The sequence below is a fragment of the Choloepus didactylus genome, chromosome 21 (assembly GCF_015220235.1).
Source record: "Choloepus didactylus isolate mChoDid1 chromosome 21, mChoDid1.pri, whole genome shotgun sequence".
In the NCBI taxonomy this organism is placed as follows: Eukaryota; Metazoa; Chordata; class Mammalia; order Pilosa; family Megalonychidae; genus Choloepus; species Choloepus didactylus.
Genome location: NC_051327.1, coordinates 28,670,031 through 28,695,801, shown reverse-complemented (window position 1 = coordinate 28,695,801; position 25,771 = coordinate 28,670,031). Strand labels below are relative to the sequence as shown.

At 59.3% G+C, this 25,771-nt stretch overlaps 1 protein-coding gene across 1 annotated transcript; it reads left to right on the top strand.

The window, feature by feature from the left end:
• Positions 1 to 8,780: 8,780 nt before the first annotated feature.
• Positions 8,781 to 19,175, top strand: ZNF598 (zinc finger protein 598, E3 ubiquitin ligase). Its single transcript, XM_037814184.1, is given in 13 exon segments — positions 8,781 to 8,813; positions 8,815 to 8,964; positions 13,603 to 13,715; positions 14,125 to 14,254; positions 14,498 to 14,709; positions 15,223 to 15,437; positions 15,850 to 15,967; positions 16,279 to 16,463; positions 16,569 to 16,653; positions 16,741 to 17,495; positions 17,822 to 17,951; positions 18,041 to 18,191; positions 18,281 to 19,175. Coding segments are annotated over 13 exon segments (2,616 nt in total). The 3' UTR covers positions 18,620 to 19,175.
• The last annotated feature ends 6,596 nt before the right edge of the window (positions 19,176 to 25,771 follow it).

The window sequence follows — 25,771 nt, the reverse complement described above, 5'->3', positions numbered from 1 at the left end:
AGGCACGGGAACCAGGCAGATTTTATTCTCAGGCCAGCCCTGAGGGCCGCAGCGATAACTCCTTCCCAGAGTGACAGGGGCTGCGCTCAGGGCGACCCCGGGGCAAGGCGAGGGCCCATGAAGGCCGTTAGTCGCAGGGACCCTGGCGGCGTCTCTCCGAAGTCTCTAGAAAGGGCAGAACAAGGTCGTGAGAAGGGGTCACCCCCGGACTGGCAGGGTGGAGACCGCGCCAGGAAGGCAGTCTCGGTGCCCAGGCGGCGATGGAAGGACCCAAGGGTGCCCCCGCGGGCTCGCAGACCCCCGCTCCGGGCTCAGACCTCCCGAGCCCCCCAGGCGCCCTGCCGCTGGGGACCACACCCTCTGCCCCTACGCACCTGTGGGGCTCTGCTGAGGTCCAGGAATGGGGGCCCAGGGGCGGCGCGGGCTCCGGGGCTCGCCGGCTCTGAGGCGCACGCACCAAGAGCCCCCTCCAGGCGCCCGCGCTCGTGCGGGGCGCCTCCCGCCGCTCCTGAACCCCCGAGGGCTGCAGAAAGAGGACATCCCGGGCTGCGAGCCCTGCGGAGAAGGTGTCCCCGGGCGAGGGCCCCTGGGGGGGCGCACCCAGGGCAGGGAGCCCCGGAGCGGGGGTGTCCCAAGCGTGGCGCCGCACGTAGGGTGAGCGGCGCGGGCCGGCGAGCAGGCCGGCGGCGCGGCCCACCGTGCGGTAGCGGGGACTGGCCGCCTGCTTGTACCAGCCGCTGGAGGGCGCGGGCAGCGGCAGCAGCAGCAGCAGCAGCAGCAGCAGCGCGGGCGGTGGCCGGCCCCCAGGGCCTCCCCGCCGCGGGCCCCGCACCCCCGTGCCCCGCGCCAGGGTGCTCACGTCGACGGCCGCCCGGCGGGGCGGACCTGAAGCCGGCTGGGCTGGGGCTGTGCGCCCGGCGGAAGCGGGGCGTCGGGGAGCGGAGCGGAGCGCACGGGGCTGGAGGAGGAGAGACTGTGTCCCGCGGGTCCGCCTATAAAGTGCCGGGTGGCCCCGCCCCGGGCCGCCCCCGCGGAGCCCGCTCCCGCTCCCTGAACCTGGGCTGGGGGGTGAGAGGAGCGGGAAGAAGGAGCCCCAGCCGGCGGGGAGGGGAAAAGGGGGGTTCCCGCGAGTGGGCCTCCTGCTGCAACTCTTGCTGAGGCTCCACTGGGGGCGCCTCTGCCCCTCCCTCTGGGCTGCCTGGCCCCCTCCTCCCCCCGACGGGAATTACCTGGGACCTGGAGCCTCAGGGCACAAGGAGAGGGGACCAAGGCAAAGGGACCCGCCCGGGGCAGGAGCTCCTGGAGATGGCGAGCACTGTGGGTAGAAAGTAGAATAGGCGAGGGCACGGGGTGCCATTCAGGACCCTCTGTGTCTCCTCCCCTGGGTGCTGTCCCTTGTCCTCACCTAACTCACCTCTCAAATCTTCCTCCCCCCACTCCCCACCCCCATCCTCCTTTCCCACCTGAGGCTTCTCCCTGCCAACCAGTTTCACAGCCTCAAGCAAATGGATGCTTGGAAACCACAAGCCTGGGCACATCAGGCCCTCCCTGTGATGGTTAGTGGTCCCCCAAGGCCTCCAGGGTAGCGTCTACCCCTCCTCACACCCCCAGCCTCCTCTCTTGGACCCCCAAGATTGCTGCCTCTGGGCAGTCCTGAATTTTTCACCTTCCACTACAACTGGCGATTTTGCCCAGCCCTGTGCCTCTCTGGCTAGAACGTTTCCTTTTCCACCTGGTGAACTCCTACTCATCCTTCAGGACCCCTCTCAAGTGGCCCTCTTCTGAGTATCCCCCACCCCCACCCCTCTTTATACCTGCCTGGACTGAACAGCCCCTCCCAGAGGGCAGGCCCGGGCCCATTCCTTCCTGAGCCCCAGCCCTCAAAATAACCAGATCTCACACCAATTGTACCATTCAGGGAGCCCCTCCTGGGCTGGATGACATCAGTGACCGTGTGTCAATGATTATGGACTATCTTGACCACGAGGTGGGAGTATCATGGATTCCATCCTTCCATGAGGAAACTGAGGCACAGGGAGATAACCTGTTCCTGTTGGGTAAGTGGTGGGGAGAATGGGAGCCTACCCAACCCCCCAGCCCCAGAGCCCAGGCCTGGGAACCCTAGGTTCCCATGGAAACCTCCTCTCTCCCTCTGCCTGTCCATTGGCAAAAGGGAAGGGATGGTTCTGGGGTGGGGTGGGGGGGAACACGGCCTGGGCCTGTTCCCATGTCGAGGTGGGCATGGGATGGATGCAGAGAAGGGTGCCTGCTCCAGAGGCCTGGGTGGGTTCTGGCAGATCCCCCCCTGCTCAGCCTGGGGGTGCCTAGGGGTGCAGAGGAGCGTCCGCAGCAGCCACAGCAGCAGCCCTCCCTGCAAAGGCAGCCCAGAAGGGGTGAGAAGCAGGACCTGCAGCCCTGTGGTCGAAATCTGCCCCCACACCCTGATGGTGGGGAGGGAGCAGGGCAAGTGCTGGACGTCTGCGCCCCTTTCCTCCCCTGTAAAATGGGGTGCACGCCGGTGGCCGCCTCGGCTGGCTGTGAGGACTCACCACCCAGACGTGGGTCTTGGCCCGTGCCTGGCGCACGGTAGGTGCAAAATAAATGACTGCGGCCGCCATCTGCTGCTGCTCCCGAGGCCCAGCAGCCCCCACGCGCCTGGCGGGAACGCTTCCAGGGGGGAGGGATGAGGCACCAGGGGTGGGGGGAGCCGCCTGCGCGCCTGGAGGGGCCTGGAGGACCCCGGGGAGCAGGGCCCGCGCGGAAAGCCGCCCCCGCCGCCCGCGCTGCGCTCTCCCGGGGCCCCTCAGCCTGGAGAGCCGCCTGGAGTGTGCGGTGGGCGGGCGGCGCGGCACGACGCGGGCCGGGGCCTCCCCGAGGGGCGAGGGGCGAGAGGCGAGGGGCGCGGCCGGAGGTTGCAGCCCCGGCCGGAGGGAAACGCCCGGATCGTGGTGGGCGCTGCAGAGGCGGCGCCCTGGGGCCCTTAGGAGGGAGGCCGCACGCGGCCCCGGGGCGGGATCTCCACGTCGCCATGGAGCGCGGACAGACCCCGGCGGGACGGTCCCTCGGGTGCCGCCGCTTTCTGAGGTTCCCACCGCAGCCATCGGCGCCTCTGTCCGGCTGACGGAGCCCAGGGCGCGGGGGCGAGGCCCACGGGGGACGCGGGCTGCGTGACGGGAGCAAAGCGCAGAGGAGTCGAGGCTGCTCGGGCGCCCGGGGTTCCGGTCCGACCCTGGGAGGCCCCAGGGACCAAGGTCTCCTGCCCCGCCCGACCAGGCCCCCTGGGGACCCCCAAGTCAGATCGCCTGGCCCCCATCCCCGTGGCTCCAGGCACAGAGACTGTCCCTGAGCAGGGCAGAATGAGCAAATCTCTCCATTTTGTTGCTTTTTAAATTATTTTTTCTCTCAAGTATATACCTGATAAACCAAATGCTACTTTAAGGCTTATATTAAACAACAACAAAAACGCACACACACAAAAAACGGTTCCATAGCCCCGCCCTTCACTGCCTGGTCCCGCTGTCCAGAAGCAACCACTTCCAACTCTGTGAGCTGTTTGTTCCTGCTATTATTTACCTCCATATTTTAAAATAATAAGCTTACCTGCTTTTTATTTAAAAAATCAATTTATTTTCAATTGTGGTAAAACACGTCACCTAAAAATCATTTTAATCATTTTCACTGGACAATTCTTTGACAGTAAATACATGGGAAAAACTGCTTAACTTTCACCACAGTCTATTTCCAGACTATTTTCATCTTTCTAAATGAAAATTCATTCAGGTGTACCACGTTTTATTGCATTTTGCAGATATTTCATTTTTTACAAATTGAAGGTTTGGGACACCCCCACACACACACACACATCAGGCAAGCCTGTCAGAGCCGTTTCTCCAACAGTGTGTGCTCGCTTCGCATCTCTGGGTCACATTTTGGTGATTCTCACAAAATTTCAAACTTTTTCATTATTATTATACCTGCTATGGTGATCTGTGATCTGTGATCTTCAATGTTACTGCTGTAATTGTTTTGGGGCACCACAAACTGTGCCCCTATAAAACGGCAAATTTGACTAGGAAATGTTGATTGTGCCCTGACTGCTCTGAAGGCTGTTCCCTGTCTCTCTCCCTGTCCCTGGGCCTCCCTCTTCCCTGAGACACAATAGTATTGAAATTAAGCCAATTAATAACCCCACAAAGCCTCTAAGTGTTCAAGCGGGAGGGAGAGTCGGTCTCTTACTTTAAATCAAAAGTTAGCAGTGATTAAGCCTGCGAGGAAGGCACGTCGAAAGCCGAGACAGGCTGAAAGCTGGGTCTCCTGTGCCAAACAGTTGGCCAAGTTGTGAATGAAAAGGAAAAGTTCTGGAAGGAAAATGAAAGTGCGACTCCAGCAAACACACGAATGATAAGAAAGGGAAACAGCCTATCGCTGACATGGAGAAAGCTCAAACCAACCGCTAAGTTCCCTCAAGCCAAAGCCTAATGCAGAGCAAGGCCCAACGCTGTTCAAGTCCGTGAAGGCTCAGAGAGGTGAGGACGCAGCGGACGAAGCCAGCACTCTTCAAGGTGGTTCCCGAGGTTTAAGGAAAGAAGGCGTCTCCATAACATAAAGCGCAAGGTGGAGCAGCAAGTGCTGATGTAGAAGCTGCAGCAGGTTTTCCAGAAGATCTAGCTAAGCTGTGGCACACTTCATTGTTGTCTTATTTTAAGAAGTTGCCACAGCCAGCCCGACCTCCAGCAGCCACCACCCTGGTCCGTCAGCAGCCAGTCGACATCGACACAAGACCCTCCACCAGCAGAAACAGTACGACTTGCTCAGACGATGGTTAGCATTTTTTAGCAGTAAAGTATTTGTAAATTAAGGTATATAATTTTTTTAGACAAAATGCTTTGCACCCTTAGTAGACTACAGTATAGTGTAAACATGACTTTTATATGCTCCTGGAAACGACAGACTTCGTGTGATTGCTTTATTGTGATATTCGCCTTATGGCAGTTGTCTGGAACTGAGCCCACAAGGTCACCTAGCTGGGTCTATTCTCGTTTAGCTGTAACTCCCCATCCCCCTCTCCACCCCCCTTCCGACCACTCTTCTGCTCTGTCTCTTTGAATTTGCTTCTTCTAAGTATTTCACATGAGAGAAATCATACAATATTTGTCCTTTTGTGTTTGGCTTATTTAACAGCTTTTTAAAAATTGGTGTTTTTTTTTAAATAAGATACATTCAGTAAAATTTGTAAATACTGACATTTATATGTTAACATCTTGAATAAGTGTGTGTTTCTTATTTGTACAACTGTGTGCCCACAGCCCAGATCAGTACAGAAAGTCATTTTTTCCCAAATGCTCCCAGAGTTATATCAAACTCCCTGCAGTGACTTTTCCCAGGTTTGAAGTACATAAGACAACACGTCACCAGTTCCACGGTCCCCCTGGAGACCGCCCTCCAGGGGCCAGGTGGCCTCCTGCTCGGCCTGGACACCTGCTCTCCAAGCCCCTGTGGCGGCATCCTCCCAGGCTTCCCTGCAGCTTTCATCTGCGTTGGAAACCCTGTTTCCTGGATCCCAGGTCTTCGTCCAAGTTTGGCTACCCAAAACATTGGAGAAGCAACCCCCCTAGTATCCTCATGCAAAGGGGGACACTGGAGCTAAATAATTTCAGATGTTTTATATGTCAATATCTTTATGTGTTATGGATTGAATCACACCCCCCACAAGGACATATTTGGGTCTGTTCTGTAGACACAAACCGATGTGTAAATAGCATCTCTGAAGATGTTATTAATTAAGATGAGAGCCAACTGAATCAGGGTGGGCCTAAATCCAACAGGCTTGGCATCTTTACAAGCAGAGGAAATTTGGACACAACAGCAGGAGACAGACGAGGGACAAGGAGAGATGGCCATGGGACGGAGGTTGTTCTAGTTTGCTAATGCTGCGGAATGCAAAACACCAGAGATGGATTGGCTTTTATAAAAAGGGGGTTTATTTGGCTATACAGTTACAGTCTTAAGGCCATAAAGTATCCAAAGTAACACATCAGTAATCGGGTACCTTCGCTAGAGGATGGTCAATGGCGTCCGGAAAACCTCTGTTAGCTGGGAAGGCACGTGGCTGGCGTCTGCTCCAAAGTTCTGGTTTCAAAATGGCTTTCTCCCAGGACATTCCTCTCTAGCAAGCTTGCTCTTCTTCAAAACATCACTCACAGCTGCACTCCGTTCAGTCTCTTTGAGTCAGCATGTTTTATATGGCTCCACTGATCAAGGCCCACCCTGAATGGGTGGGGTCACACCTCCATGGGAGTATCCCACCAAAGTCACCACCCACAGCTGGGTGGGGCACATTCCAAGCAAATCTAACCAGCATCAAAACGTCTGTCCCACAAGACCACAAAGATAATGGCATTTGGGGGACACAATACATTCAAACCGGCACAGAGATAGAGACTGAGTTATGGGTCGCCCTCGAGCCACCACCAGAACACCACGGACCTTGGAGAAGGTGTGATCCTGCCAACACTTTGGTTTTGGACTTCTAGCCTCCAAAGCGTGAGACAGTGGACTCCAGTTGTCTAAGCCAACGAGTCAGCGCTTTGCTGCAGCAGCCCTGGCCGAGGAAGGCGTTATGCTCGCTGGAAAGTCAGTCTGGGTATGGAATTCTTGGAGAGGCATCATTGAGCCAGTTTCTAGTTTCCAGTGTGGAGGGGTTAGAAAGTCCACTCATCCTCCTTATGGGTTCTTCTTCCCCCTTGCCTCTCTCCCTGAGGCTTTCAGGCTCTTTGCTTTCTCTCCAGTACTCCAGTATTTCAAAATGTCCCTCAGAGGGGGTCTTCTTTCCTGGATTGGGCCCTTTCGATGTGGAGACCCTGGCATTGTTGATCTTGCTAACTCTTTTCCAATTTCCTCTTCTCCATTTCCCCTGGTCTCTCTTTCTGAAATTCCTAGTAGTTGGCTCTAGCACCTTCTGGATTCGTATTTTTCTGGATTTCCTATCCTTTTGTCTAGTTCTGTTCGTTTGGAGAGTTCCTCAATTTCCCCCTTTGCTGTTGAGTTTTTAAGCATGCTATTTATTCTTAATTTCTAAAAGCACAATCTCGTTCTTTGATCATTCTGTGGCTATTATGGCATTTAAGGCATTCTATGCTCATTTCACAGAAGCAGTATCTGTGGATACTAAATATAGCTCTTCTGCAAGTTTCCCTCTCCTCTCTGGGTCTGTTTATTTTGGTCTGATGTTTTTTCCCCCAGACTCTGGCGCTCCCTGGCTGCCTGTCCATATTTAAGAGCGCGGCCCTACAGCAGTGCCTGGAAGCCCCTTGTGGGGCAGAGCTTGCTGGATGGTCTGGTGGCTGGGGTGGTAGCAAGGGCTTGTCTTCAGAGCTGTAGGTTTCTCGGGTGGAGGCTGCTCGCGCTCCTGCTAAGGGTAGGGGGAGTTGGGGGGGGGACACAGGGCTGATGCTGGTACTGGGATCGGGCCAGGGGAGGAGGGGAGGAGGGTCAGGGACCCCAGCCCTGGGCCGACTTCCACACACTCCTGTTTTCCGTCTCCTGCCTCATCCCCCTTCAGCAGCTGTGGGAGTGAAGCAGTCCACTTCTCATCGGGGATCTTGAGGTCTGAGGATGTGCTGGAAAATTAGTCCCCTCCTTCATCTGCTTTCTGTCCTTCCAAAATTCGTTTACAGTTTTCACCAGCTCTTTCCTCCTCTCCTGTCCTCTTTGTGCCTGTGGATTAATAGCTTTCTTATTTCCTTACTGTCCTTTTAGTGGGGTGTTTTGAGGGAGGGATGCATCTGCAGGCAGCCAGTCCCAGGTTTAATGGGTATGATGATCCCTAGTTTGAAACAAGGACGCCAAGGTTCGGCGAGCTGGCCAAGGTCCCCAGCAAACAAGCACAGTCCTGGGGTTTTGGGCCCGTTTCTGTCTGATTCTGGAGTCCGGGCATGTTCCATTGCAGTCCACTGTGTTTTGTAGAAGGGCTCGGGGCTGGGCTGGCCGCCCTTGATGGGAGAAGAGGGGAGGTCCAGAGTGCACTTGACCCCCAAAGGTGGGGAAATGATCCCCAGCAGTGCGGAGCCCCAGGTCACCCATCTTCAGTCAACAAACTCGCCCTGATGCTTCTCTCTCCAGTCCCGAACTGGGCTTGGAGTACCCAGGGACCAAGGCGGCATGCTCCGGGCTGGCCTGTGGGGTCCCGTTTCTAGCAGGGCTGTGGGAGCGGCCAGGGGTGTTGTCCCTGCGGATGAGGGACTGGCCAGGGCAGCAGGGTCGCCATCCCAAGCAGGAGAGGGTCTGTGCTGGAGACCTAATGAAGTTGGCTGATTTAGCAGATAATAATACAGGCCGCACAATTAATTATGTTTGAATTTCAGATACACGAGGAATAACGTTTTGGTGTAAGGATGGCCCGTGCCATATTTAGGACATGTTTATACTAAGACTTTATTCGTTGTTCCCCTGAAGTGCCAGTTCCACTGGGCGTCCTGTGTTTGCTCTGGCCACCCTGGTCCCCGGAGCCTGGGACCAAGCCCTGGGGGGACCGGGCCGGGCCCGGGCGAGCTGAGGTCGAGACGGCCGGCGCCGGACCTCCGAGCGGCCGGCTCGGGCTAGAGCGCCCGGCGCTCCGTGCGCCGCTCTAACCCACACCTCGGCGGCGGCGGAAGTCGCGGCGCGCGCTTCCGCCGGGCGGGGCTGTTGCTGGGCGGGACGGTGACGTCGTCCCGGAAGGGGCGGGCCCGCCGGGAGCCAGGCCGCGCCGCGCCGGCCGGGAGGGGGCCGGAGCCCGGGCCATGGCGGCGGCGGCGGTGGCGGCGCCCGAGCGGGGGCGGCGGGAGCTGCGTGCTGTGCTGCGGCGACCTGGAGGCCACGGCGCTGGGCCGCTGCGACCACCCGGTGTGCTGCCGCTGCTCCACCAAGATGCGGGTGCTGTGCGAGCAGCGCTACTGCGCCGTGTGCCGCGAGGAGCTGCGCCAGGTGCGGGGCTCCGGGCCGCGCCGTCCGGGGGGCGGGGGGCGCGGCGGGCCCCGGCGGCGGGCGGGACGCGGCCTTCCCGGTGTCCGGCCGCAGGCCCGGCGACGCCGGCTGCGAGGGAGAGGCCTGGCGGGGCCGCCGGGGCGGGGTTCCGACCCTGGAGCCGACTGCGGGGCGGCCGAGCTGGGTCGGGGACGGAGGGGTGCCTGGGGGCCGCAGCCGGGGGGCTGTCCCCCTCCGCCCCGGGACATGCTGCCGGGCCCCGGGAAGGGGCACGAGCCAGGCAGGAACTCCGTGACCTCCAGGGCCTCCGGCGGGTCAGGGGACGGAGCAGCATCTGTCTCGGAAGCAGCGAGTCAGGTCCCGGGCACTCCCAGCCTGGCTGGGTCGGCGGCCCCGCCGGGTGAGCCCGCCTAACTCCCGAGACCGGCTCTTAAATCTCTCGAGTGGAGGCGCCGCTCAGACCTGCCGCCCGGGCGGAACTGAGCTCTCCCCGAGCTCGGCCGGTGGGGTGAAAGCCTTGGAAGCTTCCCTCCTCCTCTCCAGGTCCTGCTCTGGGGCTCTGCTCCGGCTCGGTCCTGACTCATGAGCCCTGGCGGGGGTCAGAGGGCCCGGTGGAGCCTTCCGCCACCCTCCCGGCAGTGCCAGTGCTGGCCGGGCCCCGGGCTGGGATTCCCGTCTTTGAGGTCTCTTCGCTTCCTGTGTTGTGAAACGCCCTTGGTTTGCTCACGGAAAGCTTCGGCAGGTGACAGATACCAGGGGATCTGACTTTCCTCTTGGAAGCGATGCCCAGGCGGCATCCTGGATGAATGAGTCTCGTGGTTTTGTTTTTAAGTGAACATTTACGTTAAAGGCATCAAGGAGATGCTGTAGTGCCTTGTGCATCTCGTGGGCACCTGTTCTGTGCCCAGAGGAAAAAGCCGCTTGGAGGCGCAGCCGGTCTGTAAGCGGTGGAGGGAGATGACCCGCGGAACTGGCAGGGAAGCCTGGCGTCTGTGGCTTCCTCACGCCCCTCCCGGGCTGGCGAGCGTGGCGCGCGTGGGCTTTGCCGGCAGGCGTGGGGTGGCTCCCGGAGGGCCAGGCTTCCCCGCGCACCGCAGCTGCCTTCCGGGAGCTGGGTGGCGCTGTGGAGGTCCCGGCGCCGCGGTCTCCCCGGGGAAGTGAGGGCACCACTGAGTGGCTGCGACGGGCCCTTCTGTAAGTGGCGTGGCCTCTCCCTCGCCCGTGGGCCCAGCGCCCTCCGAGCTCGGGGAAGGGGGTATCCACACGAGCTGTCAGTGGGGTGGGGTTTGGGCGTCCTCCCGGGCTGCCCTGCGTTGCGGGGCAGCTTGCTGCTGGGTGGAATGGCCTTCTCCTCGCCTCCCCACCCTTCCCGTCTCCTCGCCCTCTCCTGAACTTGCAGCTGCACCCAGCCCTTCCACTTCCTTTGCTGCGTCCCGAGCTGTCTGTGAATGTGCCCTGGTGTTCCAGACCTGGTCAGGATTCTCGCAGCGACCCCGCCACCCCAGACCCCCGCTTTGCCCTCCCCGACTGGACTAAGTCTTTTAAGACTCGGGGCGGGGGGAGTGCGCCAAGGTGCCCCGTGGAGCAGGCCAGCGTCGCTCATGGGTCAGGTCGGTGCACCCTGCCCAGCACCGTCCCTGGGGGTTGGGGATGGGTCTGCGGCCGCTAGGCGGGCAGAGGGTTAGGGCCAGATCGACCCAGAGGACCTGGCAGGTGCTCAGGGCGGAGGCCCAGGCTGGCTCCCGACTGTCGGGGGCTCCGTGATGTCCAGTCCCCAGGGTCCCTCGTCCCCTCTTCTGACCCGTCTTACCCACAGGCCACTTCCTGCCGACTGGTGTTGTATCTTGCTCTCCCCTTCCTTGCTCTGGTCCCCAGCGTCGTTGCGGGAGGCCCGATGGAATCGCTGTATGAAGTGCAGTGTCTGAGCCAGGCGGGCCCTGGAAGCGGGAGGTAGCCCCCCACCCCATGGTCCTGGAAGTGGGAGGTAAGGGCTGGAGGCCTGCCACCGGACCCCAAACTGTTAACGCTCTCCCTGCCACCCATGGTCCTGGCCCTCGCCCCAGTAAGTCCCCTCTGGGCCCCTGTCCCTCAGCCATCCCCAGGGCTCCTCACTAGGACCCCCACCCCCCACCCATGGTCTTACATCCCCCAGGCTGGGGTTAGCAGTGGGCTCCTCCTCTCACCTTTTGCCCTCACCCCCGATTCTTTCACTCACGGGCACTGTTTGCTGAGTCTTCCTGTGTGCTGGGCCTGGGGGCGGCAGGGCACCAGGCACTGTTCCTCTGTGGGTATTGTGGGGGATCCTGGTCTCGTGCGCTCCCCTCGTCGAGTTGTCCCGACCTCCTTTTCCTCCCACTGCCCTTAGGGATGGGCCCGGCCATCCTGCTGCCTGGCCCACCCATCTCTGGCCCCCGGGCCTGCATCCCCAAACCCCATCCCGTGGGGGTGACTGAGAGCACCCTGCCACCTTCCACCTATAGCCCCAGGCCAGCCACCTGCCTGCCAGTCTCCAGGTTCCTCTGTCCCCAGCCTTGGCTCACCAGGGTGGGCCCTGGGCCCTGCCACTTGGGCCCGACAGCGCCCCTCACCCTCTGCTGGCCCTGGGGTGAGACAGCGCTGGGAGTCCCACCGTCTGCTCGGTGATGGAGCCCTGGGCCGGGGAGAGTTGGCGGGGATCCAGGGCTCCCTGCCTCTTCTGCAGCCCCCAGACCCGCTCGCCCTCACCCTCATATGGACCTGCCTCAAGCCTGCATTCCCCACAGCACTTTCCTTTCTTGAGCCCCTTTCTGGGGCTCCGGTCCCCCTGTGGGCCGGCACTCAGGGGGCCTCAGCAGAGGTTGCCTGAACTCTGCACGTGTCTAACGCCTGTGCACTTGGCCCCTTTCTCCCTCGCAGTCCCCACCTGTGTCCTCAGTCCCCGCCGGCCCCCTCCCTGCCCTCCTCTGCTCTCGCTGCTTCCTGGGACGGCCATCCTGGGGCTGGGCCCACCTGTCCACTGGCGCTCCTCCACGGAGATGTCCTGCAGGCGAGCACTGGGCATGAGGCCGAGGGGCGGGGTGAGGACAGGCCAGCCTGCTGTCTGCTCACACCCTCGGGCCCCGGAGCTGGTCATGGGGGCCCCCATGTGTGTTCCCTGACCACAGTGCCCCGGCGGCCTGCGTGGCCCCAGCAGGACCCGAGCACAGCCCCCTCCTCCTGCCCCTCGCCCGCTGGTGGTGGCCCCGGGCACAGCGGCTCCGTGGCTAGGCTGTCACCAGGTGCCACCTTGCGGCCTGGACACCTTTGCTCAGGGGACGGAGAGACTGTGAGGGTTGCCCCCCCATCAGGCCAGAGGGAGCAGACACCAAGGAGAGGACACCCTAGGCCCCAACCCCTGGTCAGCTCCGCTTCCCCCAGCTGCCCCCCACGGCGGAGTGTGATGAGGGGCGGCACTGGCTGTGCGGCCCCTTCTCCTCCCTGTGGTCCCTTGGGGTGGCCTGGCCCAGAGCCTTTGGGGAGCAGATTGGAGCCTGCAGCCTGGGGACCCCACGCCCTGAGTTGGAAGCAGGCAGGGCCCCCCAGGGTCGGGGCGCTGCTGGTTGGGCCCCTGGGAAGGAAGCCGCTCCTCTGGGGGGTTGGGCTGTGATGCTTTGGGGAGGCTTCGGGGAGTTCCCTTTGGGGGCTCACACGGCCCTAAACCTGCTGCGGCCGGAGTTGCTCCAGGTAACGGGAGGATGCGGCCCCGGGTGGGTGGTGTCCTGGGCTGCCCCGGGAGGGCGGGAGGGCAGGTGGGCACGGGGCGGACCCTGGCCAGGTCTGCTCCCCGGGGTGCTGTGAGAGGCCGAGGTGAGGCCCTCCCCAGGTGCCATGCTGGGGCCGCCTCCCCACCAGTCCTGAGCACCCCCAGATCCTCAGGTCACTCGGGTCCCAGGCACCTTGCTTGGCGGAGCCTAAGCATCACCAGGACCCCGCGGCGCCCTGTGCCTGAGGCAGCCCCTGCGTGGGCCGGCGGGAGGAGGAGACGCGGGGTGCCTGTCCCGCCCCGCCCTGCCCCAGGGAGAGCTCTGATGGTGTGAACCCCAGCAGGCCCTCATGGGGTGGGGCCCAGGCCCGGGGCAGGAGGGAGCTCTCCTTTGTTGGCTAGGAGGGGTCCCGGAGGCCACACCAGGGCAGGGTGTGGGAGATGCAAAGCGGGTGCTAGGCCAGCAGCCTCCCCAAGGGGGCCGGGCAGGGCAGGGGGGCTGGCGGCTGAAAGCGGTGAGCACGGTGTTCTGGGAACTGAGGGGTGGCCTCGAGGCTGGGGCATGGGGGCCTTTCGGGGCCAACTGAACCCTGGTTTGCTGCGGCTGCTCACCCTGGCCCCGAGAGCCCCCATGTCCCCAGGGTGGGGCTGGGGGTTCCTGCTCCCGGGGAGGAGTGGGGGCGGCCCCCTCCTCTGGACACCTGGCCGCTGAGCAGTTGTTATGTGGGGCACTGCGGGCTGCGGGGGCCACACGGGCTGGTGGGGGGCGCCCCCGGTACAGGCCTGCCTGCGGCCGCCGGCCAGCAATTGGAGTGCACTGAGCTCGGGCGTGGCGCAGACCGCCTCATGGCTGCGCCCCTGCTCCCGGCGAGCCCCACCCAGGCCTTGCTCGCCAGCCCCCTCGCTTCCTGCCCCAGGTGGTCTTCGGGAAGAAGCTGCCCGCCTTCGCCACCATCCCCATCCACCAGTTGCAGCACGAGAAGAAATACGACATTTACTTTGCCGACGGAAAAGTGCTGGCGCTGTACCGGTGAGGGAGCGTTTCCGCGGTCGGGACCGCTGCGCCCGGCCCCTGTCCTGTCCCCGCTCGCTCGGCCACCGTGTGAGTGGACGTGGTCTTGTCGGGGAGCACCCAGTGGGCCGCCCGCCGTGCAGGTCCTGCTGCTGCAGGGCACGGCGTCCTGGGGAGGGCCCTCGGCTTCCGTCGGAGCCCCCACTGCCCGGGGCCACGCCGTGTGGTTCCCCCCGCAGTGTGCTCTGAGCTCCGGACCCCGTTGGGAGCAGGGACGCCTCGGGGGGTGCACCTCCTCTCCTGCCAACTCGGGACCCCGCATGTCACCACCCCAGGCTGTGGGGGGCATCACCAGCCAGTCACAGCGGCCCCTCCTGCCCCGGGCACTCGCTGCGCTTGGCCTGAGACTGGCACCGCTCTCCCGCAGGCAGCTGCTGCAGCACGAGTGCCCGCGGTGCCCTGAGCTGCCGCCCTTCAGCCTCTTCAGCGACCTGGAGCAGCACATGAGGAAGCAGCACGAGCTCTTCTGCTGCAAGCTGTGCCTCCAGCACCTCAAGGTGCCCCCAGCAGGCTCCCCCCAGCCCCTGCCACCCCAGGGACTTGGGGAGAGCCCCCCCACGCACAGTGTCCCTGCCCCCTGCCTGTTCTGCTCCCTCTGAGCCGCCCCCTGACCCGGCCAGGAAGGAGGCTCCTTAGGGTGGTGGGCTGGGCAGCCCCGGAGGCTGGCACTTGGGGCTCCATGGGGAAGGGGTGGGCAGCCCCAGCCCCCGACCCTGGGCCCAGTGCCTTCTTGTCTGCAGATCTTCACATACGAGCGCAAGTGGTACTCACGCAAGGACCTGGCACGGCACCGCATGCAGGGGGACCCAGACGACACGTCGCACCGTGGGCACCCGCTCTGCAAGTTCTGCGACGAGCGTTACCTGGACAACGACGAGCTGCTCAAGCACCTGCGCCGTGACCACTACTTCTGCCACTTCTGCGACTCAGATGGGGCCCAGGACTACTATAGGTGGGGGGTGGAGGCGGTGGGGTCAGGGGCGGGGCCAGGACTACTATAGGTGGGGGTGGAGGGGGCGGGGCCAGGACTACTATAGGTGGGGGTGGAGGGGGCGGGGCCAGGACTACTATAGGTGGGGGTGGAGGGGGCGGGGCCAGGACTACTATAGGTGGGGGTGGAGGGGGCGGGGCCAGGACTACTATAGGTGGGGGTGGAGGAGGCGGGGCCAGGACTACTATAGGTGGGGGTGGGGTGGAGGGGCAGGGCCAGGACTACTATAGGTGGGGGTGGAGGGGCGGGGCCAGGACTACTATAGGTGGGGGTGGAGGGGCGGGGCCAGGCCTACTATAGGTGGGGGTGGAGGGGGCGGGGCCGGGGGCAGGGCCATGGCTACTATAGGTGGGGTAGGGGCCTGGGGGTTGGGACGTGTGCATGAGGGGTTAGGGCGCCAGCCAGTGGACTCCTGCTCTTTTGGGGGCTGCCGGCCACCCTGACATCCCGGCCCACCGCCCCGGCCCACCGCAGTGACTACGCATACCTGCGTGAGCACTTCCGGGAGAAGCACTTCCTGTGCGAGGAGGGCCGCTGCGGCACAGAGCAGTTCACCCATGCCTTCCGCACCGAGATCGACCTCAAGGCCCACCGGACAGCCTGCCACAGCCGCAGCCGCGCCGAGGCCCGCCAGAACCGCCAGATCGACCTGCAGTTCCACTACGCACCCCGGCACGCACGCCGTGAGGGTGAGCCAGGCCCCGAGGTGGGGTGCAGCGGGCGGCTGGGGGCTCGGCCTGGGCACAGTTGCTCGTCGATCAGTGCCCCGTGTCCCAGCCATGGCCCGAGGGAGGTGCTAGGCCTCTGTCCCACCCAGTGGCAGGGCAGTGAGCATCCAGGGCTGAGTGCCCAGGCCTGGGGCTCTCCCCAGGGGCAGGAAGCTGTCCCCGGGCTCCTGCACGTCATCCCACCCTGGGGCCAGCCTGGTCTCAGGCAGTGCAGATCACGGCCAGAGTGGGCCCCACACAGCTCAGTCTCCCCCCTGCCCAGGTGCCCACGTGCCGTGCAGGGTGGGGGCTCCTGCCACCCAGGCCAGAGCGGGCCAGTGGAGTGGGTGCTGCTGCTGGGCCCGGGGCAGTGACAGGTGTGCACTGACTCCAGGGGTCGTCAGTGGCGAGGACTACGAGGAGGTGGACAGGTACAACCGGCAATGCCGTGCAGGCCGGGTCAGTGGGCGCGGAGCCCAGCAGAGTCGCCGAGGCAGCTGGAGGTACAAGAGGTGGGCACCTCCGCCTGCTGCTGACGTTCCCGGGCCCCACCACCGTGAGGCGAAGGCAGTGGGTGGCTGCCGGGCTGGGGCAGCTCAGGGGATCGGGGTCCGGAGCATGAACAAGGGTCTGCTGAGGGCCCTCAGTGAGCAGCCGGGACCCCTCCCCGGTGCCCAGGGGGTGGTGGTGAAGGGCCCGTGCGACTGGGGGGGGTTTGTGGCTCTGCGCTGTCTCCACTTCTCCCTCTGGCGGCCGGCAAGGGGGGCTGGCGCCCACTCCCCGACCTCACCCGCCTCAGGGCCACCGTCCCTGCCGTCTGCAGGGAAGAAGAGGAGCGAGAAGTGGCCGCCGCCACCCGGGCCTCAGTGGCAGCACAGCAGCAAGAGGAGAAGCGCCAGGGAGAGGACCGTGAGGAGGGCGGCAGGAGCAAGAAGGAAGAGGCCGCACGGGGGCCCGAGGAGCCCCGGGGACCCCGGCGCCCATCCCGGCCTCAGGGCGAAGGCCCAGGTGCGCCCCCACCTGCAGGTGGCACCCAGAACCGCCCGGTGAGCCCACCCCCTGCAGCGGCCTCGGCCTCCCCACACCCCAGCCCTCGGTCCTCTCATCTCACAGGCCCCAAGGAAGCCTCTACGGATGGTTCTGGAAGTCAGGAGGCTCTCCCAGCAGCAGACCCAGCCACAGGGGCTGTGCCTCCCAGGTATGTGTTGGGTGAGGGTACCCTGGGGAGGCGGCCGGGGGCCTGGCAGGCACCACAGGGGCTCACCACTGTCCCCCACCGGCTCAGCGCCCTCCCGCCACCCAGCGCGAAGCTCAAGTATGAAGACTTCCCCAGCCTGTCCGCCTCCTGCCCGGCAGCCCCTGGCCCTGCGGGCTTGGTGCGGGCCTACCCCATTCCCAGCAGGGGCCGCAGCGCCTTCCAGGAGGACGACTTCCCCGCCCTGGTGCCCTCGGCGAGCAAGCCCAGCGCTGCCTCCGCCAGCATCGTCTCTGCCTGGAACAGCGGCGGCAGGAGCAAGAAGGTGGCGCAGACCAGCGCAGGGCCTCAGGCTGCCGGGGGGGGCGGCCAGCCCCCCAGGAAGGCTGGGAAGGGGGGCGGCAAGGGCAGCCGGAAGGGGGGCCCGGCCCCCACCGAGGAGGAGGACAGCCACGGCGGCCGCAGCGCCCAGGAGCTGCGCAGCGTGCCCACCACGCTCGCCGTCTCCTCCCTGCTGGCACTGGCCTCCTCCCAGACCCTTGCCAAGGTCGGCAGGAAGAAGAAGGTAGGGGCCGAGAAGCCCAGCACCGTCTCACCCGCACCACCGCCCCCCAGCCGCACCCCAAGGGTCCCCGACAAGGACGAGCCGGCTTCTGCTGGCCAAGCTGAGGGGCCCGCAGCCATTATCGTCAACGGACATGTGGAGGGGCCAGCCCTGGCACGGAGCGCCCCCAAGGAGCCCCCTGGGCTCCCACGGCCCCTGGGGCCCATCTCCTGCCCCGCCCCCCAGGAAGAGTTCCCAGCGCTTGGCGGCCCCTGTGCGCCCCGGATGCCACCCCCCCCAGGTGCGCCTCGCAGCTCCAGCCCTGCCCAGGGTGTCTAGGCAGCCAGTGGGGAAGGAGGGTCAGGCGGAGCCGGGGTCCCTGAGAGGGGCTGCAGGGCTGTGGCTGGGGCCGCACAGGAGGTGGGCAGGCCCGAGGTGCACGGGGAGGGTGGGCGCATGGGGGACTCCAGGGGGCTCTGCAGTTGCCCCATTTATAACGGGGCAGCCGTGGGCAGCGCGGTCCCTCCTCGTGGCACGCCCTGACGGTCAGGGGCCCAGGACAGGGTTGGGCCCGCTCTGTCCAGCTGAGGGGTCACGTGTGGGGTCTTTGCCGTGCTGCCCCCACAGGCTTCAGCACCGTGACACTCCTGAAGGGCTCGCCACCCCCGCCCCCGCCAGGCTTGGCGCCCCTGGTCAGCAAGCCGCCCCCCGGCTTCTCCGGCCTCCTGCCCAGCCCCCCCAGCACCACCACGAAAGTGTGAGTGCAGCTGGGCTGCAGGGAGGAGCACCCCTCGCCCTGGGCCCCCCTCAAGGCTAAAGCCGCCACCACCTCCTCCTGACCCCCAGAGCCAAGCTGAGCCCCGCACCCCAGGCCTACCTGGTCCCCGAGAACTTCCGGGAGAGGAACCTAGAGCTCATCCAGTCCATCAAGGACTTCTTGCAGAGCGACGAGGCCTGCTTCAGCAAGTTCAAGAGCCACTCGGGGCAGTTCAGACAGGTCAGGGGCAGCAGAAGGGGATGTGGGGGGTGGGGACGGGCAAAGGCCTAGGCCGGGGGGATGTGACTCGGTCTGGCTCTGGCTGGCAGGGCACGATCTCCGCAGCCCAGTACTACAAGAGCTGCCGGGATCTTCTTGGGGAGAACTTCCAGAAGATCTTCCACGAGCTGCTGGTGCTGCTGCCAGACACGGGCAAGCAGCAGGAGCTGCTGTCCGCTCACGTGGACTTCCATGGCCGCGAGCAGCCCGGGCAGCGCAGGAAGAGTGCCTGGCAGCAGAGCGCCCAGCCGGCAGGCCTGGACTGCCGCGTGTGCCCCACCTGCCAGCAGGTGCTGGCGCACAGCGATGTCGGCAGCCACCAGGCGCTGCACATGGCCCGGGACGAGGACTTCCCCTCTCTGCAGGCCATCACCAGGGTCATCACGTAGCCCCCGGCTGCCTGCGAGCCTCCCTCCTCTCGGGCTGCCGGGCAGCCAGGCAGGGCCTGGGGAGGCCACCAGCTCAGGGCCCAGGGCTGACCAGACCAGCAGGGAGTCGCCAGGAAGGCCCACCCTGCTGTCAGCAAGCACCACGAGGAGCCCCCCGGGGCCTCCCAGAGTGGGCCGTGCCCCCTGCCCCGCGGCAGGCTGGTCTCAGTTGGCGTTCTCTCAGTTTGGGAAGGTGCCTGGGGCAGGAGAGGCCCAGGTGCCAGAAGCTGTTCCTGCTGTTCAAGCTGGAGCTGGGCCCCCCACATCTGAGGCTGTAGCATTTGCACCCCCAGAGCTGAAAGCTTTGGGTCCATGGGGCTGGAGTCAGATGTCAAGGGTGTTGTGTAAACAGTTGGCCGTTTTGTGATTTAAGAATATTCAGGATTAAAAGCTGACACGAAATTGTGCTACTTGAAACTGAATCTTTTTATGAGACAAGCTGAATTTGCTATCTCAAATTGCCTCTGACCTTTTATAAACAGTTTATCTTCAAATAAATTTATTTTGCAATACTGCACATCGCTGGTGTCGTGAGCCTCTCTGCCTTCCGTGTACGCCCCCAGCCGGGGTCCTCATGGTCACCACATGCCACAGCCAGCGAGCACTGGGGCAAGGGAGTGCCCAGGGAGGGCCGCGCAGCTGGGCTGAGCTCGCAGGGGGTTTCCTTTGGGGCAGCCACCCCCAGGCCCCTGCCTTTGGAACCAGGACTGCCCGGATGGCCCAGAAGTAGCCACGCTGGTTTGGGGGGTGGCCAGGAGCAGGCCAGCACCTCCCCCTTCTCCAACACACCTGGACACAGGTGCAGCTCGGCAACGTTGTGGGTCCAGGTTGAGACCAGCGCAGTAAGGTGAGCCACGAAGAGTTTGGTTTCCTGGTGCACGAAAAACTTGTGTTTTTACTATACTGTAGTCTATTAAATGTGCAACAGCATTGTGTCTTTAAGAAAACCATGTGCATACCTTATTTTAAAAATACTTTATTGCTAAGAAGTGCTAACCATCATCTGAACTTTCAGGGAGTTGTAATGTTCTGCTGGGGGAGGATCTGGCCTCGATGTCGGTGGCTGCTGACTGACCAGGGGTGGCTGCGGCAACTTCTTAAGATAAGACAATGGAGTTTGCCGCATTGATTGACTCTTTATTTTACAAAAGATTTCTCGGTAATACGTGATGGTGTTGATAGCCTTTTACCCACAGTAGAGCTTCCTTCAAAATTAGAGTCAGTCCTCTAAAACCCTGCTACTGTTTTATCAACTAAGTTGACGTAATATTCTAAATCTTTTGTTATTCAACAGTGTTCACAGCATCTTCACCAGCAGTGGATTCCATCTTCAGAAAGCAGTTTCTTTGCTCATCCGTAAGAAGCAACTCCTCACCCCTTAAGGTGTTATCCTGAGATGGCAGCAATTCAGTCACACCTCAGGCTGCACGTCTAGTTCTAGTTCTTTCTGTGTCCCCACATCTGCAGTTCCTTCCTCCACTGAAGTCTTTAACCCCTCAAGTCATCCATGAGGGGGTGAATCTTCTTCCAAACTCCTGTGAACGTTGATATTTTGATCTCCTCCCGGGAATCAAGCTGTTCTTAATGGCTGCTAGAGTGGGGAATCCTTTCCAGAAGCTTTTCAGTTTACTCTGCCCAGGTCCATCAGAAGAATCACTGCCTATGGCAGCTATATCCTCACAAAATGTATTTCTTGCATAATAAGACTTGAAAGTCAAAATTGCTCCTTGGCCTGTGTGCTGCAGAATGGATGCTGTGTTAGCAGCGTGAAAACAACATTCATGTCGTTGCACATCTCCAGCAGAGCTCCTGGGTGACGCGGTGCATTGTCAGCGAGCAGGCATGTTTTGAAAGGAACCTTTTTCTGAGCAGTAGGTGTCAACAGTGGGCTTAGCGTTTAGGAAACCATGCTGTAAATAGATGTGATGTGCTGTCATCCAGGCTTTGATGTTCCATTTATAGAACACGGAGTAAACTGATCATCTTTCTTAAGGGCCCTGGGGCTTGTGGAATGGTGAACGGGCACTGGCTTCCACTGCAGGTCACCAGCTGCGGTGGCCCCTAACACAGCCTGTCCTTTGACGCTCTGAAGCCAGGCGTTGCCTTCTCCTCTCCAGCTGTGAAAGTCCCAGATGGCATCTTCTTCCAGTACAAGGTTGGTTCGTCTACAATGAAAATCTGTTACTTACTGCAGCCACTTCCTCAGTTATCACAGCTAGATCTTCTGGATAACCTGCTGCAGCTTCCACTTCAGCACTTGCTGCTCCACCTTGCGCTTTATGTATGGAGACGCCTTCTTCCCTTAAACCTCGGGAACCCACTTCTGCTGGCTTCACCCTTCTTCTTCTGCGTCCTCACCTCTCTCAGCCCTCACGGAATTGAAGAGTGTTGGGCCTTGCTTTGGTTTAGGCTTTGGCTTGAGGGAATGTTGTGGCTGGTTTGATCTTCCTCTAAATCAGCAATAGGCTGTTTTGCTTTCTTATCATTCATGTGTTTGCTGGAGTTGCACTTTCATTTTCCTTCTAGAACTTTTCCTTTTCATTCACAACTTGGCCAACTGTTTGGCACAGGAGACCCAGCTTTCAGCCTGTCTCGGCTTTCAACGTGCCTTCCTCGCAGGCTTAATCACTGCTAACTTTTGATTTAAAGTTAGAGACCGACTCTCCCTCTCGCTTGAACACTTAGAGGCTTTGTGGGGTTATTAATTGGCTTAATTTCAGTACTGTTGTGTCTCAGGGAAGAGGGAGGCCCGAGGAGAGGGGGAGAGAGACGGGGTACGGCCGTCGGTGGAGCAGTCAGGGCACACTCAACATTTATCGATGAAATTTGCCGTCTTATACGGGGACAGTTCTTGGTGCCCCAAAACAATTACAATAGTAACATCAAACATCACAGATCACAGATCACCATAACAGACACAATAATAATGAAAAATTTGAAATGTTGTGAGAATTACTAAAATGCAACCCAGAGACATGAAGCAAGCACACTGTTGGAGAAATGGTGCCAAGAGGCTTGCTCAATGCAGGGGGGCCCCAGACCTTCAATTTGTGAAAATGCAATATCTGCAAAGTGCAATAAAGTGAAGTGCAATAAAACAAGGTATGTCTGTTCTAAACACAGCTGTATTCAAGTAAGTAGAAAATAATGTCCTTAGGTCAGAAGAAACAGAGATGTCTTTCTAAAGGAAATGGAAGGACACCCTTGGTAGTGACGGGGCCAAAGGTGAGTGGCCACGGAGGGGCAGAGGCTGGAGCTGCTTGGCTGCCTGAGCATGCCCCTGGGTAAGGGCCACGTGGGAGATAAGAACCTGCACCCCCTACTCCCCACCGGTCTGGGGAGAGGACCCCTGAATTCCCCAGCCTCAGGAAAAACCTCTCATAGCAGATGCCTTCTTTGCAGAAGATCATGAAATCTCTGAGCAAGACCCGCCTCACAGAAGAATAGAACAGTCTGGAAAACAGGATGTCTCTTTAAGGATATTAAAATAATCAACCCTAAGGAAGGGGCAAGAACCACTCAGGTCTCGCCGAATGCCTGCCAGCTCATCCAATCCTCCCCTACCCTGCGCGATAGGGGCCTTCTCCTCCCTGTACAAAAGGGGGACCTGAGGCAGAGAAAGGCTGAGAGACTTGCCCAAGATGTCCAGGCTGGAAGGTGGCAAAGCTGGCTCTCCAGCTCCTGCAAATGTCCTTAACTGTGCTTCATTCAACCAGGGGTTATTAAAAAGAACTAATTAGAAATCTTAGGAATAAGGACTGAGATCCTTAATAAATAAATCCCAATAAATTGGTTCAAAAGCAAACAACACCCAGCTGGGTGAATCTCCACAGGCTGCAGCATGAAGACATAGAGACAGGAAGTAGGAGAGGGGCGATGGCCACAAAACGTGGATCCGGGAGCCCCACAGTATACCTGATGGGAACCCCAGGGGCAGAAGGTGGTGGAAATGGGTGATCTGGAGAAACCGTAACTAACAAAACATTACAAAACACACAAAGAAACAGGAAAGTATAGCCCTTTCACAGGAAAAAAACTAGAATTCATCAGAAACCATCCCTGAAAAAGCTCTACGCTGGAACTATTAGTCAAAGATTTGAATCAACTGTCTTACACGTGTTCAATGAGTGTGCCAGTTTGAATGTATTATGTCCCCCAAATGCCATTATGTTTGATGTAATCTTGTGTGGGCAGATGTATCAGTGTTGATTAGATTGTAATTCTTTGAGTGCTTCTGTGGAATGTGCCCCACCCAGCGGTGGGTGATGACTCTGATTGGATAATTTCCATGGAGGTGTTGCTCCGCCCATTCGGGGTGGGTCTAAGTTGATCACTGGAGCCATATAAATGAGCTGACGGGCAGAGGGAACTCAGTGCAGCTATGAGTGACGTTTTGAAGAGGAGCTACAGCCAAGAGGGACACTTTGAAGAAAGCATAGGAAGGAGCTGCAGATGAGAGACAGTTTGAAAACGGCCATTGAAAGCAGACTTTTGCTCCAGAGAAGCTAAGAGAGGACAAATACCCCAAGTGCAACTAAGAGTGACATTTTTGAGGAACTGCAGCCTAGAGAGGAACATCCTGGGAGAAAGCCATTTTGAAACCAGAACTTTGGAGCAGACACCAGCCACGTGTCTTCCCAGCTAACAGAGGTTTTCCGGACGCCACTGGCCATCCTCCAGTGAAGGTACCCGATTGCTGATGTGTTACCTTGGAACTTTATGGCCTTAAGACTGTAACTGTGCAACCAAATAAACCCCCTTTTATAAAAGCCAATCCATTTCTGGTGTTTTGCATTTTGGTAGCACTAGCAAACTAAAACAATGAGCTAAAGCATTCCATGTACAAAAAACTAAAGGAAATTAGGAAAACATTGTCTGAACAAAATAAAGAGAAAGGAGTTATAAAAAGGAAACAAACAAATTTTAGAGCTGCAAAGTATAGGAATTGAAATGAAAAACTCACTAGACAGAGTCAACAGCAGATTTGAACGGGCAGAAGAAAGGATCAGCAAACTTACAGACAAAACAATTCTCTAGTGTGAGGAAAAGAAAGAGAAAATAACAAAGAAAAATGAACAGATCCTGGGGGACCTGTGACATCATATGCATCTTTGGAGTCCCAGAAGGAAAAGAGAGAGAGAAAGGGTCAGAAAACGTATTAGAAGAAATAATGGCTGAGCCTCACCTTGTTCAAGATGGCAGAGTAAGATGCTTCAGGGCTTCACCAAAGAGGACAGATAAAGGACAGTTAAAGACATGAAAGATGTTCAACATCATTAGCCACTAGGGAAATGCAAATTAAAACCATAAGGAGATATCACTATGCATTTATTAGAGTGACTAAAATAGAAAAAAAATATTGACAGTACTAGTTGTTGATAAGGATGCAGAGCAAGTAGAATTCTTGTACCTCTCTGGTGGGACTGCAAGATGGTACAGCCACTCTAGAAAACAGTTTAACAGTTTGTTATAAAGTTAACCGTACACTTGCCACATGATTCAGCAATTCCTCTGTTCCAGTTTGCTGCCATTATGTGAAATACCAGAAATGGACTGACTTTTATAAAGGGGATTTATTGGGTTACAAATTTACGGTTCTAAGGACATAAAAGTTTCCACACTAAGGCATCAACAAGAGGGTACCTTCACTGGAGGATGGCCAATGGCGTCCGGAACACCTCTGTCAGCTGGGAAGGCACGTGGCTGGTGTTAGCTGGTCCTTTGCTCCCGGGTTCTGGTTTCAAAGTGGCTTTTTCCAAAATGTCTCTGGGCTTCATCTCTCTTAGCTTCTCTCTCTCAGCTTCTGTGCACTCTTGCTGATTCTCCCAGGGTGTTTCTCTCTTAAGTGTCTGGGGGTGCTCTCTCAGATTCTCTGGGGCAAACTCTGGGCTTCATCTCTTAGCTTAGCATCTCCAAGGGGCCTTCTGTCTGCATCTCCAGGTGTCTCCAAGCATCAGCGTCTGTGTCAGCTCTTAGCTTCTCTGAAGTACTCCAGCGAACTCACCAAGACACACCCTGAATGGGCGGGCTCCACACCTGCACAGAAATGATCTAATCAAAGGTCTCACCCCCCAGTTGGGTGAGTCACATCTCCATGGAAACACTCAATCAAAAGGTTCCAACCAACAAAATTTGGGCTAAAAGGTCATGGCTCTTCCGGGGTACATAACAGCTTCAAACCAGCACACCCTCTCCTAGCAGTTTCCTCTAGAGAAGTACAACTCAGCTTCATACGTAAACCACTACACAAGTGTTTTTAGCAGCACAGATCACGTCTATGCATCACCATCAAAATCTGGGAAATAACCCAAATGTCCTTGAACTAGTGACTGCCACATCCACAGCCAGGCAGGAACTATTGATGAACACAGCCTGGCTGCCTCTCAAAGGCCATAAAGCCGAGTGAACGCATTAATGTTACGTTCTCTGTGATCCCTTCTATGCGACATTCTCAAAAAGACAAAGCCATAGCAGTGGAGAACAGACCTGTGGTCGCCAGGAGTTAGGGTGGGCGGAGGTGGGGACTAACAAAGGAGAGATGAGGGGTGACTGAACTGTCTTGTGTTCTGTTTTGGTCGTGGTTACACAAACTGTTAAAATTCATAAAACTGTAAGCCAAAAAATCCAATTTTACTTCATGTTAATTTTAAAAATCATCTACAGTAAGCTATAAGCAACACAGACCTGTATTACGTAATGACACAATGTTAAAATATATGCCACAAAAATATATTGCAATGGAAAAACTGGCAAATCTAAAATCATAATGGGAGACTGTTACTACGTTTCTCTCAGAAACTGATAAAACAGACAACAAAAAGTACACGCTGGCCTGAGCAACACGGTCCACACCTGAGATGCATCCGCTCCGCGTGACCTGCACCCGACACCCAGTTCACTTTCTTTTCCTGGCGGTTTCCTGGCGAGCAGCACAGCCTCAGGAGTTGGAGTTCAAAGCTGGAGCCCCCACCTGCCGGCTGTGTGGCTGTAGGCAAGTTACTGCACCTCTCTGTGCCTCGGGCCTGACCATGGAGAGGACGAGTCCTGACAGGGTGATCACAAGGCTTGAGGGGTTACAACATACAAGGCGCTTAGGATGGGGTGGCCATGGCA